Here is an 18067-nt window from a genome sequence, read left to right on the forward strand (position 1 = left end):
AAAGATCAACTTCATGCAGAAAGGATGTTATTCATGTTTGGGTGAAATATAATCTGATAAACATGAAAGTGGTGCAGAAGATGATCTTAGAACCCCCAATTTTTCACAGTCCCATAGATGTACAGCTATGTCATAATCACAGAAACAGGATGCACCCGCTGTCTTTCAGTATTTCATACAAGATTCTGGACAGGGTAAACATGGGAAGGGCTTATGCCTGAAACATCCACTCTCATGCTCCTCAGATGCTGCCTGACCTGCTGTGCTTTTCCAGCACCACACTTTTTGACTCTGATCTCCAGCATCTGCAGTCCTCACTTTCTCCTGGGGTAGGCATAGGGAAGAGATTGTCTCTAGGTTGGGCAGAGACACAGAATAAGGGGACACTAGTTTCAAACCGATTTTTCTTCTCCCAGAGGATAGTGAAGGTCAGAATTCTCCCCACAGTCCCAGGCAGATATGAAGGCAAGATCACACACAGTGTTTAAACAAGAAATCAATTTTAGAATTTGAGGGCGATGAGAAGCTGCCATAAAAGAGCCAAGGTTAGAGTGGTGCGGGAAATGCACAGCAGGTCAGGTAGCATCCGAGGAACAGGAAAATTGACTTTTTGGGCAGATTAGCCAAGATCTTATAGAAGGGGCGAGGCTGGCTTGAGGGGCCGAATGCCTACTGCTGCTGTCATTTATGTTCTTCCATGCTTCCACCCCTTCTTCATCTCTTCCGATCATCATATCCTTCGATCCCTTTCTCCTCCAAGTCCTCTCCAGCTTCTGCTGAAATATATTCAATACTATTCCTTCCTGTGGTAGGCAGTACCTTAACAGTTGCGTGAATGTAGAAATAAAGTTTCTCTTGAATTTATTTCTCTTGGATTTATTAATGATTCTCTTACATAGACGGCCAATCGTTCTGGTCTCACCCACAAACAGAAACATCTCAATGTCAAAGTAAACATGAGGCAGTGAGTGAGTGAGTGACACAGAATAAGCCAATCCCATTACCTCCAAGTTCTTGTTTCTCAAACATGGCGTCCAACGGAGGCCCAAATAGTGGATCCAGAAAGCTGTCACCATTCTGTGAGGCAGTTGTCCTGCCGGAAGAGAATGGGGAAAGGGGAGATAACACAGCAATAAATATCACAGTTAATAGGATCAGGTCATTTGTGAATCCAGACACAAAAACGACAGCCTGAAACATCAGGGGTTACAGTTGGTAGAGAGCCATGTAAGGCAGAGAATCCCTGAGACCACAAACCATTAGACAGCAGACCTGAAGTAGGCCATTCAGCCCATCAACTCTGCTCTGCCCTTCGATGAGATCATGGCTGATCTAATCATCCTCAACTCCACTTTCCTGCCTTTTCTCCATACCCCTGATTCCCTTGCTGGTTACAAATCTGTCTACCTCAGCCTTGAATATACCTAACAATCCAGCCTTATCAGCCCCCTACGATAAGGAATTCCATACATTCACTACCCTTACAAGGAGTTCCTCCTCATCCCTGTCCTTCAAAATGCCAACCCCTTATTCTGAGATGACATCCTTGGCCCTAGACTCTTCTACAATGGGAAGCTGGGTTACCAACTCTGTCGGATTGTTCTGGAGGGTCCGGGAACAAAAGATGGAATTGTCAGGACATTGCCTAGAGCAAACCAGGGAGAAGAATCCCAGGACAAGTGCCAGATATGAATTGCTCTCCTGAAAACAAATTCCCAATATGAAAGTGCAGGAATGAAACTTCAAGACATTCCAAAATCCCTGGTGGATCCTCTCACTGAAGGGCGGACCACATACCTGCTGGCCTCGGAGCCTGGGCTGCTGCATTGGAACATAGTTGCCTCTGTATTTGGAGCAAACACAGAAATCAGAGTCGTCATGTGAAAAAAGAATAATTTAGTGTCAAGATCAAGACCAGGAAGCAACAGAATTATATTCCATTAGGCTCACTAACACGCACCAATCCAAGTTTCCTGAGGCAACCCTGTGCAGACATCTAGGAGATCTGAAGCTGATGTGCAGAGCAGATGTGTGCAGGGAGGAACTGAAGTAGGAACTGTTGTGCATGGTCACCACTGAACACTGCAAAATCCATACATTTATTTATATGTTTTGGGTGAGGGGACTTTTCATCAACAGCTCTGTTAATAGGAGCCTGTAGATAAAAATGAGGAACAGAGATTTGCTCTAACACCTCATTATGAGAGATGTACTGGTGCAGTTTCATAAGAAATCGAGTTGAGTTTGGGAAGGAACATGGTCACACATGGTCAGTAGCTACCAACCAAAGACTGAATGATCCAGAAAACTAAATGGAGACCTTGAAACTCGTTCCAGTTACAGGCACTTTGTGAAATATTGGTCATTACAGTAAGACAGGCTAGAAAGTTGGCAACAATTGCCTGTTGTGATGGTTGTGTTAACACACATCTGATACAGTCTCCAAAACTTCACCTTACCTCTCATGTGAGCACCCTGGGAGTTCCCTTCCACTGCAAGTGGAGCCAGTTGGATTGAATGCCCTACAGGAGAGAGATAAGTCAAAGATAAAATGGACAGACAGCAAAGACAGTGCCAGATAAAAACATGGTGGCACGGTGGCACAGTGGTTAGCACTGCTGCCTCACAGCACCAGGGACCCGGGTTCAATTCCTGCCTCGGGCAACTGCCTGTGTGGAGTTTGCACATTCTCCCAGTGTCTGCGTGGGTTTCCTCCGGGTGCTCCGGTTTCTACCCACAGTCCAAAGATGTGCAGGTTAGGTGAAGTGGCCATGCTAAATTGCCCATAGTGTTAGGTGCATTAGTCAGGGGTTGAATATAGGGAATGGGTTTGGGTGGGTTGCTCTTCGGAGAGTCGGTGTGGACTTGTTGGGCTGAAGGGCCTGTTTCCACACTGTATGGAACCTAATCTAATCATAATAAGACACATCCTGATGAAAGGGACTGTAGCTTTTAAGATCAGACATAGCAAGGGACACTGAGAATGATCGTTCTACAAAGACTATTAACCTTTACCTGGTTAAGTCCTTTAAATGTAGGTTCCTGTTTAATACAACAACAAACTCCTCTTTCTGCCTTCTCATCCCAGACATAATCAAACCCAATCCTATTCCTTAGCTCACATGGCTGCTGGCCACCCCAAATCCAGGCCTCACTTTGTCCTTTCCCCATGACACAGACTTAACCACACACTAACCACACAGAGCTGTACAACATAGGAGGCCATTTGGCCCACCTTGCCCATGCCAGCTCTTCCAAAGAACTTTCTAATTATTCTCATTCCTCTGACAATTCAATCATGGTGATAGACATACAAATGGATTGACAGACACTTACGTGTGGAATTCCTTTTGGATGGAATCTGTAAAAGAATGGGAAGTAGATGGTCAGTGCACTTATTAGTTTGGATGCTCCTAGAGCAAATGCCAGATTTTGGAATTCTCCCTCCCCCAACTTCTCAGGGATTCCTGGTGAAGATTGCTCTGTTTGGTTGAGGAAAGTTCCTGACGGCGAGTGAGTGGAGCAAAGTATGAAACCCATACTTCCCAATGGACACTGCCTTCTCTGGCGGGTCACCCTGGGAATGGCCCTCTCCTGGTAGGCCACTCTGAAAATTCTCTGTCTCTCTCTCTCTCTCGCTCTGTCCCTGTCTCTTTCTCTGTCCCTGTCTCTCTTTGTCATGAAGCTATGATCCTGGATGTTGGGCCCAAAATCTGTCCCACCCCGGAAACAATCACCTTACCAGAAATAGAATCACCGACTTACTGTGCTCAGTCTTGACTTGTTTAACACAAATTTGCAGCTTGCTTCAGGACTTGGTACTTGTACCACTAATCCCCCCTGCCCTCACTGAGCTCACCTCACAGCCTCAAAACCTCTGCCCCAACCTTGGCGGACCCCTCCCTGAGTTACCACTGCCCGTGATTGGCTGTCATGCCCTCTCTTGCCCAAAAAGCGACGGTCAGATGCTTACAGTTGGATTGGAAGAAAGGACGATATTTCCGACGGAAGCCCGCAGCTGCTCCACCGATGTGGCTGGGTCAGGGGCCCAATCTCTCACCGTCACCGGCTTGATCTCCACGTGGAACTTTCGGGGTTCATCATCATCGAAGTCTGAGTCGCTGGAGGAGCAGGGCTGGGTCTCCCTCTCATGTTCGGAAAAGTCAAGGAATTCCCACCAGAACTGGGCAACTCCAGAGTGGGTCAGTTAAAACACACGGGGGTGCACCAACATCACCAACCCCCTGCCACCTTCGCACTCCTCTTTCACTGTTTCTTTTGTTATTCTCTTCCCATGTCCCCATTTCTTGGCCTCACTCCCAGCAGTGAACATTAGCTCTTGTTAAAGTCAAACTCAGTCTCTATTGGCCACTTTTTAACTCTCGAAATCAACCTTTCAATGTTTTCCTTAAAAACCTCAAAATTAGGGGACTTTCTGGCTGCCATCCAATTTGAAGATGCAAGACATGTCTGTTTGTGGGGTGGGGAAGTTGGCAGTGAAGGGTTGGGGGGCTGGTGGGAGTTGACAGTGTAGGGTTGGGTGGGTTGGGGGGAGGTGGCAGTGAAGGTTTCCGGTCATGGGCCCAGGTATCACCGCACCGGTGACTGCATTTTTCCATTTCTGGACTGACCATCATGGGCTCGCAGCCTCCATGTTGCCTTATTACCTCATGGTTACCGTACACTCGAGATAATCTCTTCAATCTTGCCAACATTGCCCTGTGGCAAGTTCAGCCCGGATTCTGTCAGCAACCTGGTGGTGAGGGCTGAAGGCTCAGGGTTCAAGCCCCCACTTGATACACAAGGACAAACTCTAGGCAGACACTCTGGTGCGGGGCTGAGGGAGTGCTGCTGCACTACCAGAGGTGCCTTCCTCTATACGAGATACTGAATGCAGGCTCGGTCAGTATGGTGGCTGGATGGCCAGTTTGTGATGCAGCGTAACACCAACAGTTCAATTCCCCACCAGCTAAGGTTACCATGAAAGACTCCCTTTCTCAACCTTTCCCCACACCTGAGGCATGGTGACCCTCAGGTTGAACCAATATCAGTCATCTCTCTGTAATATGGCCCTATGGCACTCTCAGACTTTGGAGAATTTAGCATTTACTGATACCACTAAAAAACATGTCATTGGCGGAAAAACACTTTGGGATATCCCAAGACTATGCAGGGTGCTATATAAATTCAAGACACTCTTGCTTCCTTTCAAGCACCAAGCAAATTGGCCAATCTCCCTAAGTGCTAGTTTCAACCCTTAACCAGAAACCAAGCTGTACACCTTTCTCTTCCCCTGTCAGATATTGACTGGAAATCAGTAACACGAGGAGCTAGGGCGTGGATTTTGGAAGAGTTTTCCCATGGAACTTTATGTTGCAATGGAACAGCTAACCCGGAAAAAGGCACACAGAGGCAAGGATATCATTCCGGACAATGTCAGGTCTGATGGTGTAACCTTCTTCATCCACCTCGGGAGAATTCTGTAAGACAATACATTTGCAAATGTACCTGCAACTACAGGAGAAGAAAATATGTTTTCTCTGAGGGCAATTGATTTTTTGATGTCTCTTCCCCAGGCAGCAGTGGTGGCTGGGTCAGTACGAGTTCAGAGTGTGATGGAATACTCCCCACTTGCCTAAATGGGGGCAACCCCAACGACATGAGAAGCTTGACCCGAAGAAGGGCTCATGCCCGAAACGTCGATTCTCCTGCTCCTTGGATGCTGCCTGACCTGCTGCGCTTTTCCAGCAACACATTTTCAGCTCTGATCTCTAGCATCTGCAGTCCTCACTTTCTCCTATCCAGGACAAAGCAGCCTGCTTGATTGGCACCATATCCACAAACATTCACTCACTCCACCAACACTCAGTAGCAGCATCTAAAAGATGCACTGCAGAAATTCACCAAAGTTCCTTAGGCAGCACCATCCAAATCCTTGACACTTCCATCTAGAAGGACAAGAGCAGCAGATACATGGGAACACCACCACCTTCAACCATTCACTGTTCTGTCTTAGAAACATATTGCTTCAGTGTCGCTGGATCAAAATCCTGAAATTAAGATTAGTGTGGTGCGGGAAATGCAGGTCAGGCAGCATCTGAGGAGCAAGAAAATTGACGTTTTGGGCAGGAGCCCTTCATCAGGAATGCATTTCCAGCACCACTCTAATCTTGACTCTAATCTCCAGCAATCCTCACTTTCCCAAAATCCTGGAATTCCCTCCCAAGAGCATTGTAGGTAACCTGCAGCACATGGACTGCAGCAGTTCAAAGCACCACCACCATCTCAAGGGGCAACTAGGGACAGGCAATAAAGACAGACCCAACCAATGATGCCCATCTCCCAAGATCTGTCATTAAAAAAAAAGACTAAATTAAACTGATTTTTGATCAAGAGCCCAGGGTTCTGTGATGCAGGCAGTAATGTGGAGTTGAGACAATAATGAGCTTGGCCATAATCTTATTAAATATCACAGATGGCTGAATGGCCTGATCCTAATCCAAATCCATATTCTAACTCCCAATGCTTTAGAATGTCAGTTTTCCATTCTGTCTGTCCAGGGCCAAGCACAGGTTGTCCCAGTATTATGTTAAAGTTACTGAAGCCTAGATACAGAAACGTGCAACAGGGGATTTGCCCAGTGTGCACTGAGCTTGTGCAATTAAAGCAGGTTAAACGTTTAAATTGGGGATCACAGACAATGAAGGATCTTGACAGGGGAAGAAATTCCAGCGACAACTCACACAATCCAAGATGCTCACCATTGTTTAATTACTACGATGGCCCAATATTGGCCTTTCCCACAAACCTCACTACCCGAATATTAAGATGGCCACTTGAATAAGGTAATCCAGAACATTCCAACCAATCGTTCAATGACCACAGCAGGTCAATAGGTCTCACAGTCTAGTGATGGCTTACACACATCATTACTCATGAGGAGCAAAATATTTTACTACAACCTTCCCCCCTCCCCCCCCTCGTAAAAGAGGTGGCAGCAAATTGTGAAAAGTCACCAGCTAAGGGTCGGGCTAATGATGGTTGGTTTACTCACAATGGAGTCAGCATCCGGAGAGCCCCTGCAACAGGAGAAAGGGCAATTGTTACAAGCAATGCAAATAGTCTCAGAACAACAGACAGCATCACACGTGCTCCTCTGACAGCCTCTCCAACTCTGTGAATTACACCCCATATTCCCATCCATTCCCCCAGGCTCTCACCTCCCCCCCCACTCCATGATCTCTACCCCACTCCTCCAGGCTCTGACACCCCTATTCCGAGATCACAGTTTGTCAGCTGTGTGCGAGGTAAAGAACTCCCAGATTTACTATTCCAAGACAAAACTCCTGATCCTCTTTGTCTTAAAACCTGTGACCCCATATTCTGAGATGGTGTCCTCTGGTCCTTGACTCTCTCACAAGGGGGAACAATCTCTCTACATCTCCCCTGTCAAGTCTCCCTATAAATCCTGTACATCTCAGTGAGGCCCCCGCACATTTTTCTGAACTTCAGTGAGTTCAGACCCAAAACTAGAAATTTCTGGAGAAACTCAGCAGATCTGATAGCATTAGTGGAGAGAAAGCAGAGAGTTAACATTTCAGAACCATTCTGAAGGGTTACTGGACCCAAAATTTTAACTGTTTTCTCTGCACAAATGCCACCAGATCTGCTGAGTTTCTTCAGTAATTTCTGTTTCTGTTTCAGATTTTCAGTACCTGCAATTCTCTGAGTTTTGTTTTGCCCAATCCACCCAACCTCACCTCATAAGACAGTCCCTCTATACTTGGGAGCATTCTCTGGACTGCCTCCAATACCAATACATCTTTCCAAAGCTCTTCATAGTATTCCAGCTGTGATCCCTGGCATACTTACTTCAAGGCCCTCTCTATGTTTATACCCCATTCCCAGCTCAGTTGCCTTCCCCATTATCCATTGAACTTGGATGCGAGCTTTTTGTGATTCATACGCAAGGACTCTTGAAACCCTCTGTCCTGTCACTTTCTGCAGTCTTCCTCCATTTAAATAACATTCAGCTTCTCTACTCTTCGTACCCAGGTGCATCACCCTTTATATCCTCACATCACATTCCATCAGCCAGGTTGTTTGTGTGCTCACATCACCTGTCTACATCCCTCTTTGTTTTATCATCACCTTTTGTTCACCCTCCTGATTTTGCACCAAAGCTGATTTATTGGTTACATCGACTAATAGCTATCTGGGGATATGGAGCAAACATGGGTAAATGGACCAGAGGTACAGGCTAACAGAGGTGGCAGGAGATTAACTAGATGGGGAAGATAGATGGCAAATTCCTTCGAGAATGGGAGTGCAGGTGGAGAAATATGAGAGGTATTAGCATTTTGATAGATTTTTAATCAAACATTACAGGATTATTAGGAATTTCCTAAATATAATGAAATGGGTTAGTCTCCAAATGGAATGAGGGAAATGGACCGAGTGGCCTATTTTACGCTGCTATTTGTCATTAATTCTCTTGGAGTTGGAGTTGGAACAACGGGAAACTCACGTGGAATCGGTGTCCTTCTCTCTCTTGCCAAGTCCTGGGATCACAAATGATTTCCTCTTGCTTTTCTTTGGAGCTGTTTCACAAGAGATAACAAGTCACAATTCCCATTAAAGCCCTTTACTTTCCACAGCCTGGAGTCCTGATCGATAGAGGCACAACCTTTGTGTTGGCTAATCAGTTCCCCTGACCCTCGAGCCTCCCTGAGTGATTGTGTGCCATGTGGTGCTGACTCAAACCAGCACACAGGATGGCGCTGCCCTCTGGCATGTGCTGTCAACTTGAGCAAGGTGCCAAGGTTGTTCAAACAATCCCCATTCTCTGTGCCAGGGAGAATGAGCTTTAAAACCCTATAAATCTCCACAGAGAACTCCAGCCCAGCAGTAGCTGCTGGAATGTGGCTCTGGGACCGCAGAGCAAACAGGAGTCAGGGCAGGAGAGAAGAAAGTTCTCAATCTACTGGAGATCCTATGGATCTCTTTACAGAGCCGCAGTGGGGCACAGAGAAAGCTTGGAAGATAAAAGGTATTATTCCACTCCAAGTGTTGATGACAGGGAGCTGTAACACAGAGTCTCTCTGTGTAGCTCAGTCCCTGACAGGAAGACAGCAGATCTGTGTCTATGTTGACAGTCAATATCGTAGGGAACAGCAACACCAATGAGAAGCAGCTCACCTTCCAGCAGAACCTCTGGGTTACATTCCTCAAACTCAATTGGCCCTGGAAACAGGAGGACAGAGGCAGGAGTCAGACTGAGTCTCCCAACAACACTCCAAAACCAATATCATACTTCTCATGTCACTCACATTACCCACCCACAGGGCAGGGTCAACACAACCCATCTCCCCAGAGTGGGCAGTTGGGGGAACACACCCACGTTACCTGGCTTCTCTTTGCCGGTCCCTTTGGTCAGGGCATACTTCTGGATCAGGTCCTGTACCCGAATATTCTCCACATTCTGTTTGAACTCTTCATGAACCTGGAGAAGGAAAAAAAACATATTGGGACTTGCGGGAGACTCAACTGGGTTCCTCTGATAGCTGGTTTGGAATGTCCGCTCTCCCTAATCAAGAAGGACAGCAGATACATCGGAACACCACTTCCCCTCCAAGCCACCCACCATCCTAACTTAGAAATATATCACTGTTCATTCAGTGTCGCTGGGTCAAAATCCTGGAACTCCCTCTCTAACGGCATTGTGGGTGTGACTGCACTGGTTCAGAAGTCAGCCCCCCCACAAACAGTATCCCAATTTTCCCGTCAAATACCCTAACTTTCCATTTTTAACATCAAATTGGTGTGAAGGCCCCTCATATTTTTGCTATCACTGCACTTCATGGTTTCTCCAGCATTTGAGTCCATTTCACTCTATCCCCCAACAGTCTCTATAGCATCTGACCATCTGTACAAAGAACTCGCCTTCATTTATTTACTATTTTTCTCTCGAGTATCTAAAAATAAAAGAAAATCAAGTGTCAAACAATACTGGGAGCACCAGACAGTGACAATGCAATTAAAATGGTTACAATCAGGAGTAGGTCATTGAGTCCAGCAAACCTATTCCATCATTCAGTTCGATCATGGCTGTTCTATAAAATATCTCTTTCTATTGGTCTCTGCCGTGTAATCCCAACTATTACCATCTAAATGTATCTGGAGTGATACTTGAATCCTAATGGTACAAGGAAATTGGCGCTGGATTTATTAATTGAGTTAATTGAGTAATAATTGATTGAATAAATATCAGAAGCCAGCAATCATGGGGAGTTTATTTTATGGAGTATAATTAACTGAAATAAAGCTCACACTAAAATTGTGGACTTGAACTCAGTTCATAAACAGTTACAACTTCCAGTGTATACTATAAAACCCTGTACCCAACAAGAATCTGTCAGTGTCAGGGGTGGGGGTGTTAGAAGGAAGTGCTTTCTGACATCATCTGAAAAGCCTGTTTCAGATTCTCAACTTCTCTCTCTTGCTCTGGACTTCCACATAAAGAAGGAATAATTTCTTCAAATTGACTTCAATAACTCCTTTAATCATAAACCACCTCAGTTTGATCGCCCCTTAAATCTTCTAATGAGGAATCCCATATACTCCAGAGATGTATAATGACATCTCCGAATAGACTGATTGAAAAATATCTACAGTCTCAGGAACATAAGCCCAGTCTAAGCAACCACTTCTTGTCATTTAATTAATTCTCATTTGCACGTGGAAAGAACATTTCCAAACTGTAGCTCAGTCAGAGAGTGAGCTGCAGCTCTGAGACTCACCTGGCCCACCTGAACGTGAGTATCTTCAATGGAGTGCGAGTATGACTTGATTAATCCCTTCATGTGTCTCAGGTGAATCTCTTCAACTTGCTGGAATTTCTACAGAGTCAGAAATCAGAGGATTGGGATCTCAGAATGACAAAAACCAAGAAGAGATCTTGCAGGATCCTGGATAGAATCTGAAACCGCAGTAACTCTTTCAAAGCCAGTTCAAAAGCTGAAGCTCAGTATCACCTCCCCAGCCTCAGAATCCCCCTGGCCCACATCATCGAATGATTTTTATTTTCTCATGTACTTTTCAAACTTTGCATTGTCCTGTAGACCTCGGGCAGTTTCTGGGATTTCTAAATTCACCCCACCCCACACTAAAATTATATTTCCTTTCTGTTTATTTTTAGTGTGGAGATAGATTCCCACTGTCTGTCTGGTCACAGAGTGCAATCCCACTGTGACAGAACCTTTGACAACAATGTTCCTATTGTGGACGTCCTAATGACCGCTGTGACACAGATCCATGCTCTCAGTCTAATACCTCCTTCGGAAGGAATGTCTATCCCTGAACTATTTCTCAAATGCAAGTAAAGTATTTGAGTTCTCCCTCCTCACTTGATCATTTGAATGAGGTTGAGGGACATGGCCTGTTTCTGCAAATTCCTGAAAGACAGGAGGAGTTTACACACACACACGCACAGACACAGACGCACAGACACAGACCCAGACGCACACACCTCCCATTACAGTTACTTTCAGTCTCCAACACAAGCAAACTCCATGACATTACACTGGATATACATACCATTCGGCCCCACTGATCCATGCTGGTGTTTAAGTGACATTCGAGCCTCCCACCCATCTTTCCTCCTCACAATCCTCTATTCCTTTCTCCATCATGGCTTTCACTAAATTCCTTATAAACACATTGATGTTAGTCTCTCCCAGTGGGAATGTGTTTCACATTCCCAACACACTCCAGGTGAAGAAATTCTCCCAAATACCTTCTTGACTTTCTTGGGGATGGTCTTCTTTTGATGACCTCTCATTCTAGTCTTGCCCTCCCACCACATGAGAAAACATTCTCTTTGATACCATTCAAACACAACCCTTCCCCATTTTAAGGATCTTGATTAGATTGCCCCTTTGAGAACACAAAACAGCAAACCAGCCTGTTTATCACTTCTTGATGTTAAACCTTCACATTTCTGTTTTTTTTTATCCTTGTAAATCTATTCTGTCCTGTCGCCAATGCCTCAAAATCTTTTACAATACAGATTAGAACTGCACACATTGTCGAATGTGATCTAACCAAGTTCGACATCAGTAAAGCAGTTATGCTGAATCTTTCAATTTGACATCTGTAGAAATAAAGCCTAGAGATGATTCTTTGTAAAATAATCCTGGAAATCCCCAGTGCATCTTGCAGCAATTAATGTGTCCGTACTTTAAGACACTCAATTTCTTCTCCACACCCAGATGCACAACTTCAAAGTAATAAAGAATCTCCCTCTTAACTAACATTTTTGAACTTCATTTACCTAATCCATACCAATTCTGGAGTTCATGTATGTATTCCTGTAATGGGTTACAGTTCACCTCAGTATTGGCTATCCACCCATCCCCCAATTTGGTGTTATCAGCTCAAACCTGGGCAGCATCTGCCATCTTCAGCTGGTAGTCAGAGCGGGCAGTACGATATTTCTTGATGCTTGCCTTGTAAGATTCTGCAGCTTTCTTTGATTTGGCTTCAGCCTGTGAGGAAAAGCCAGGGCTAGTGATTGAAGCAAAAAAAAACGCACACACTGTCCCAGCCGAGGCAGGAGGCTCAGAACCTTCACTGGAGCAAGACAGCTCACCAACAAACCGCATCCCACTTCAAAACAGACCCCAGTGAGAGTCAGTGTGTGTGTGTGTGTGTGTGTGTGTGTATGTGAGCCCGTACCCCAGTGAGAGTCAGTGTGTGTGTGGGAGGCCATACCCCAGTGAGAGTCTGTGTGCGTGTGGGAGCCCTTACCCCAGTGAGAGTCTGTGTGTGTGTGTGTGTGTGTAGGTATATAAAGAGTTGTGGGCATGGGTGGTTGTGTCTGTGTGGGGTGTGTTTGTCTGTACCCCAGTGAGAGTCCGTGTGTGTGTGGGGGAGCCCGTACCCCAGTGAGAATCTGTGTGTGTGTGTATAAAGAGTTGTGGGCTTGGGTCGTTGTGTCTGTGTGGGGTGTGTCAGTGAGAGTCAGCCATATTGAAGTGGGAGTCAGTTCCCAAGAAACCCAGACACATTGAGCCCTGAAAGACTGGTACCTTATCAATCTCTTTCTGAGAAGCCCCATCCTTTTTCAGTCTGTCCCACTCCAGCCATTTGCTTTGATAATTGTCTTTATATTTCTGCAGGAGCTGGCCACTGGATTGGACATTCTGCACAGCTTCCAGTGTACCTGACACCTCTTCCTTTGTCTGCAGGTAGTGGGAGAGAGAGAGAGAGACACACACACACAAGGGGAAATGAATTTGATGGGTCACATTTCAGATTTGTACAAAATTCCGTTGAGGCAGCAAATGCAGTGTATCCCATCCAGCCAGAGCATGGAGTCTGAGAGAGATTATAAACCACCCAACCCCTGCTCCTGTCCCGACCCCTGGACTGTTTGGATGTGACCCTGACAATCGCTGACAGGGAGATGGTGATCAGTGCCTCATTACCTTCCTGTGCATTTTGACCTGCTCCTCGTTGAACCGATTCATTTCTTTGATCAAGTCGTTGAGTTTCCGCACTAACTCGAAATGACAAAGTGCCAATTTATCAGCTGAGGTCCGGAACACATCCCACATTGGAGCGAAAGTCCTGAAAAATTCACTGTATTACACTCTGTGGAGCATCTCACTGGCTGCAGTTATAAACCAAATGCAATTAGTTGGGAAGCAGATCCTGCATTTGTCTCTCCATGACCCCCCCCCAACAAAGATTCAGGGCACATTCACTCCAGCTCTCAGAGCACAGCGAATCCTGACCCTGACCCTTGATGTGTATGGGTCTGAAAGGGTTAATACTTGATTGAACCCAATAAGCACCACCCACTGTGATGATGATGTGGGTACCCTGTCAGAAAGGACAGACCTGAGCTAAGAGTCTCTGTAATAATGTGGGCCATATTTGTGTAACCTGTAAATCATTACAAAAGTGCAATAAACATCCTATTATTTACTCAAAAAGACTCTTCAAGTTAGACCAGAGGGTGGATGTTCTCATCCATGCTATATCAGTATGAAGGTATTGACACCAACACACACACAGATACACAACATGGTGAGCTGTGCTATGCTGCAATATCAGCTCCCTGCTACAATTCAGTCTATAGCAGGGCTCGCTGCTGTTACTAAAAAGGTCAATTTAGGGAAGTTACACTTTACAGTAGGGAAGGGTAAAAAAAACAGAAGCTGATGATTCAGAAAATACGGACACTGCCAATTGCTGAAGACAGTGAACCCCACAGACATTCTGGGATCACTTAACACAGAAGAATACTCCAGACAGACACAGAGAAAGCATTGCAGAGCTGACAGAACAGGAGAAACCTGCAGCTTTAGGGCAGACAGACAGGCTGCTGCAGCACAGGGTGGTGGTCAGCAGCTACAGTCCCAAGTCCAGGTTGAGCCTGCAATCCAATCAGACAGCGAGGTTGGAGAGATTCAAAGCATAAAATAAAACAAATTTTTTTAAATTGCTCACTCGAAAAGAGGAAAATTAAAAATAAAGATGTGGCTCTGATTGGATACTGCTGCCATAGCTAGAAGCTCCGAGCTCTCACTGGAGCCAGCTACCTCATCAACAAACCAGACTTCACTTCGATGTGGACCCCAGTGAGAGTCAGTTGGTATGTGTGTGTAAAAGTAACAGGGGACTGTGTCCCAGTATTGACTCTGTGTGTGTGTGTGTGTTTGTGTGTGTAACAGGGGACAGTGTGTGTGTTTGTGTGTGTGTGTGTGTGTGTGTGTGTGTGTGTGTGTGTGGTGCGGGGACCCTGTACCCCTGTGAGTCAAGAGGAAGGTGGAGTACCTCACTTAGTAAGAATTCATCTCCAGGTTGCACAGATGAGGAAGTGACATCTTTGTTTCACCCACTATTTGAATTGCTGAGAGAGGAGCAATCCCAAAAAATTCCAGAAATTAAAATAAAAAGCCCTACCACTTCAGCTCTGATCTATGAATTAAAACAAAAAAGTACAGAGATCCTGAAACAAGCTAAAACAGGAAGTGCTGGAATAAATTAACTTAGTCCATTGTCAAGTCCAGTGGCTAGTTCTAAGGAAGAGACTCAAAATGTTGACTGGGTCTTCTCTCCACAGATGTTTACAGACTTAGAGTTTCTCCAGCAATTTGTGTCTTTGTTTGTTATGGACAGAATGGATTCCACCGACACAGAATGAAGTGCATACAACTCTGTAAGAGATACCACTAACAAGAGGGAAGGCAAGTAACATGCAACGATCCAAAGTACTGCACAATGAGGAAAAAAAATCATCCGCTATAGCAGGAAGTTGGAAAAAGGAGAGACTTAAATCAGGGCCATCCTCTGTAAAAGAATTACAAAAAGGCTAAAAGGTTATCCAGTTGAAAGGGAACCATAAACCTCAGGTTGTTGGGAAGACAAAATAATCACCCACCCAACAAATTATCATTGTCCAACTCTGAAGAGATTGTGATTGGAGGAAACTAGTGAAACCTCCAGATTGTCTGCATTTATAAATTATGATGAAAATTTACGATATATTTTTATTGCGTTTATTTGGAAACTCAGGTTCTAACTTGAAGAGCAATGTATAGTTTGACTTTGATCTTTCTTTCTAGACTGTGCATTCAGAGGGGGTAAGACATAGAACTTAAAAATGAAATGGAGACGGAGTATGGTGAGGAGTTTCTGGAAGTTTACTTCCTTATGTGTACGTTAAGGAGGCTATTAATCCCTTGGAGACAGACAGTCCAGCGTTTGAGGAAAACAAAAAGGGAGAAAGCTGTTGCTATCAACAAGAGTCTAATATCACAGAAAGACAGACCCGGTTAAGTGCAGGTTGAGAAGGAAAGGGTCCATCTCAGTAGAACTGCTGTTGATAACAGCATCCAAAGCAGCCAGGGCTAGAGAAAGATCCCCATAGTAAAGTCCAGAAGCAGAAAATGGTATAAGTCTTGGGTTTAGGGAGCCCATGGTAAAATAACAAGTGAGCAATGTTAGCAGACTATTTATGGGATTGAGGAAGATCTTAAATAAAGAAATTAGCAGAGAGATTACTGAAATGCAATAAAAAGAAATCAATTACAGCTCTACCAACTCACCAGAGAACTTTAGTGTGAGGCCAGGTGACCCCTCACTGAGTGGGTGTTTTCCTTGGGTGGTTAGAATTGTTTTTTTTATATAAGTAAAGAAACTTGATCAGTGTTCTCGGTTTACACAAATCCAGAGAGATTAAATTAAGGACTAACTTTGACTATATCTTTAACTTTCGTGACAATCAGGGAGTACGGAGGCTTGTGCACTTTTGCAAGTGGGTCATGTCACTTGTCTAGAATAAAGAAGGAGCGTATGGGAGACAGACCTGAGGGTAATCTGCTCCTAACTGTCTCTGTTGTAACATAGATCCTGTTCACATAATCTGTAAATAGTTGCTGCTTGCACTAAACTTCCAATTGTTGACTCAACAAGCCTCTTCTGGTGTGGCCACTTTAGGGTTGAAAGAAGCCACACAAACACTGATACTGCAGCTCAATCCACACTCTCCAGACACTTCCAGCTCTGACAATCCTCCATCAGCTCACCATATGAGGAAGCAGCTGTCAATGTTACCCCAGCCCCTGTAATGTTCTGAGAATCTGGGCATTTAGGAAATGGGAGAGTCAATTGGTTGAAGAGAATGCAACACTGACATCTCAGCCTGAGAGAGCTGGGGTCAACTCCAGCCCAGACAGAAGCAGCAATAGACTCCTGTCTCATACGGCACTTACCCCAGTGAACTGTTGCTCACCATCTTTGACAACTTGGACATTGATTTTGAATACATTTCTTCAATCAGAGCTCTGCAAAATGAGACAGCAAAGTGTAAACACTAAAATTAATCAAAAATAAAATACTGCAGGCCAGAAACTTAGCAGTTAATGCATGGAGACAATGATCTTAAATGAGTTGATGTGGTTCAAACATGGAGGGCCAGTCAACCCACCTCAACCAACTCACGATCTACACAGGCAGCATCCCAGAGCCCAGCCCACTCCACACCCGACTCTCACTGTATACCTAACCCCTCCCGCCCCCTCTGCCAGGGTCCACACTGACACACACCACCTCCCCTGGGGTGGGAGAGATCCTTACCCAGTGACTCCGTCTGGATTGCACAGTCCCAGGGATTCATCCTGCGAAGGAAACCTTGCCACATATACAGGATGTGTGAATGTGAAAGCATTGTGGGATCCTCAAGGTGTCTGCTTCTCTCAGCCCCATCCCTGCAGGAACCAGAGCTGACAGGGTTTAACACCAACAAAACTACAGGTATTTCCCGCTTTTCGAACGCTCGCTTTACACCAATTCACTTTTACTGAAGACCTACTTTTATGAAAAGCACGCACAGCAAGACTGACACCACCAAGCACCTTTTTGGAAGTGTTAATAAATGACCCTCTTCCTCCCTCTCCTACACCCCAGTCTCATGTATCACCCAACACCCAAATCTCCAACGACTCAGTCTAACATACAATCACCACCACCCCTCAGCCTTTCAGTGTGCTCACTGCCTTCCAGATTCTGGTAAGTGAAACTACACTCTACATCTATTATTTCCATTGTACATTGTTGTGTATTTACCATATCATTCCTGCTTTTACTACATGTTGGTGTTATTTTAGGTTTTGTGTGTTACTTGTTCGGGTTTTTTTTGGGGTCTGGGAATGCTCAAAACTTTTTCCTGTCTAAGTTAATGGTAATCGCTTCTTTGCTTTACGCCATTTCGGCTTACGAAAGGTTTCATGGAAAGCTCTACTTTTGGATAGCGGGGGATCCCTGTAACGGCAGCTCCCAGGGTAGGAATACCGGAGGAGGAGGAAGCAGGGAGCACACTCACCTTTCCCTCACAAAGTCAGCCAGCTCTTTGACGGAGATCTGTCCGTGTTTCATGTTATGGTAAAGGATGTCAAAGCCATTGTTTTTCTCCCCCTGAGAGAGACAAGGAGGGGAGGATTAGTACAGCGCCCAACTGCCCAGAACACCACATCCAGCCCACACCCCACACGGAGCTGGG

At 45.2% G+C, this 18067-nt stretch overlaps 1 protein-coding gene across 5 annotated transcripts in view; it reads right to left on the reverse strand.

Moving 5' to 3' along the window:
• Positions 1-18067, reverse strand: part of LOC122565061 (F-BAR domain only protein 2-like) — a 63536-nt gene that overhangs the window by 23157 nt on the left and 22312 nt on the right. For 4 of the 5 annotated variants that reach the window (XM_087975890.1, XM_087975891.1, XM_087975889.1 and 1 more), the window contains exons 2-17: positions 17891-17982; positions 16782-16853; positions 13488-13629; positions 13089-13241; positions 12441-12545; positions 10800-10898; positions 9406-9502; positions 9199-9243; positions 8528-8600; positions 7055-7079; positions 5421-5480; positions 3974-4150; positions 3337-3361; positions 2460-2522; positions 1798-1843; positions 1005-1093 (exon numbers count right to left, since the gene is read on the reverse strand). In XM_087975890.1, the coding sequence (XP_087832016.1) occupies positions 1005-1093; positions 1798-1843; positions 2460-2522; positions 3337-3361; positions 3974-4150; positions 5421-5480; positions 7055-7079; positions 8528-8600; positions 9199-9243; positions 9406-9502; positions 10800-10898; positions 12441-12545; positions 13089-13241; positions 13488-13629; positions 16782-16853; positions 17891-17982 (1363 nt within the window). The remainder of the gene's footprint in view (positions 1-1004; positions 1094-1797; positions 1844-2459; positions 2523-3336; positions 3362-3973; positions 4151-5420; positions 5481-7054; positions 7080-8527; positions 8601-9198; positions 9244-9405; positions 9503-10799; positions 10899-12440; positions 12546-13088; positions 13242-13487; positions 13630-16781; positions 16854-17890; positions 17983-18067) is intronic. The other variant, XM_087975892.1, reaches the window with a different exon arrangement.

This window comes from Chiloscyllium plagiosum, unplaced genomic scaffold (genome assembly GCF_037043375.1).
Source record: "Chiloscyllium plagiosum isolate Xiang-an unplaced genomic scaffold, Cpla_swu_hap1 HiC_scaffold_28, whole genome shotgun sequence".
NCBI lineage: Eukaryota > Metazoa > Chordata > Chondrichthyes > Orectolobiformes > Hemiscylliidae > Chiloscyllium > Chiloscyllium plagiosum.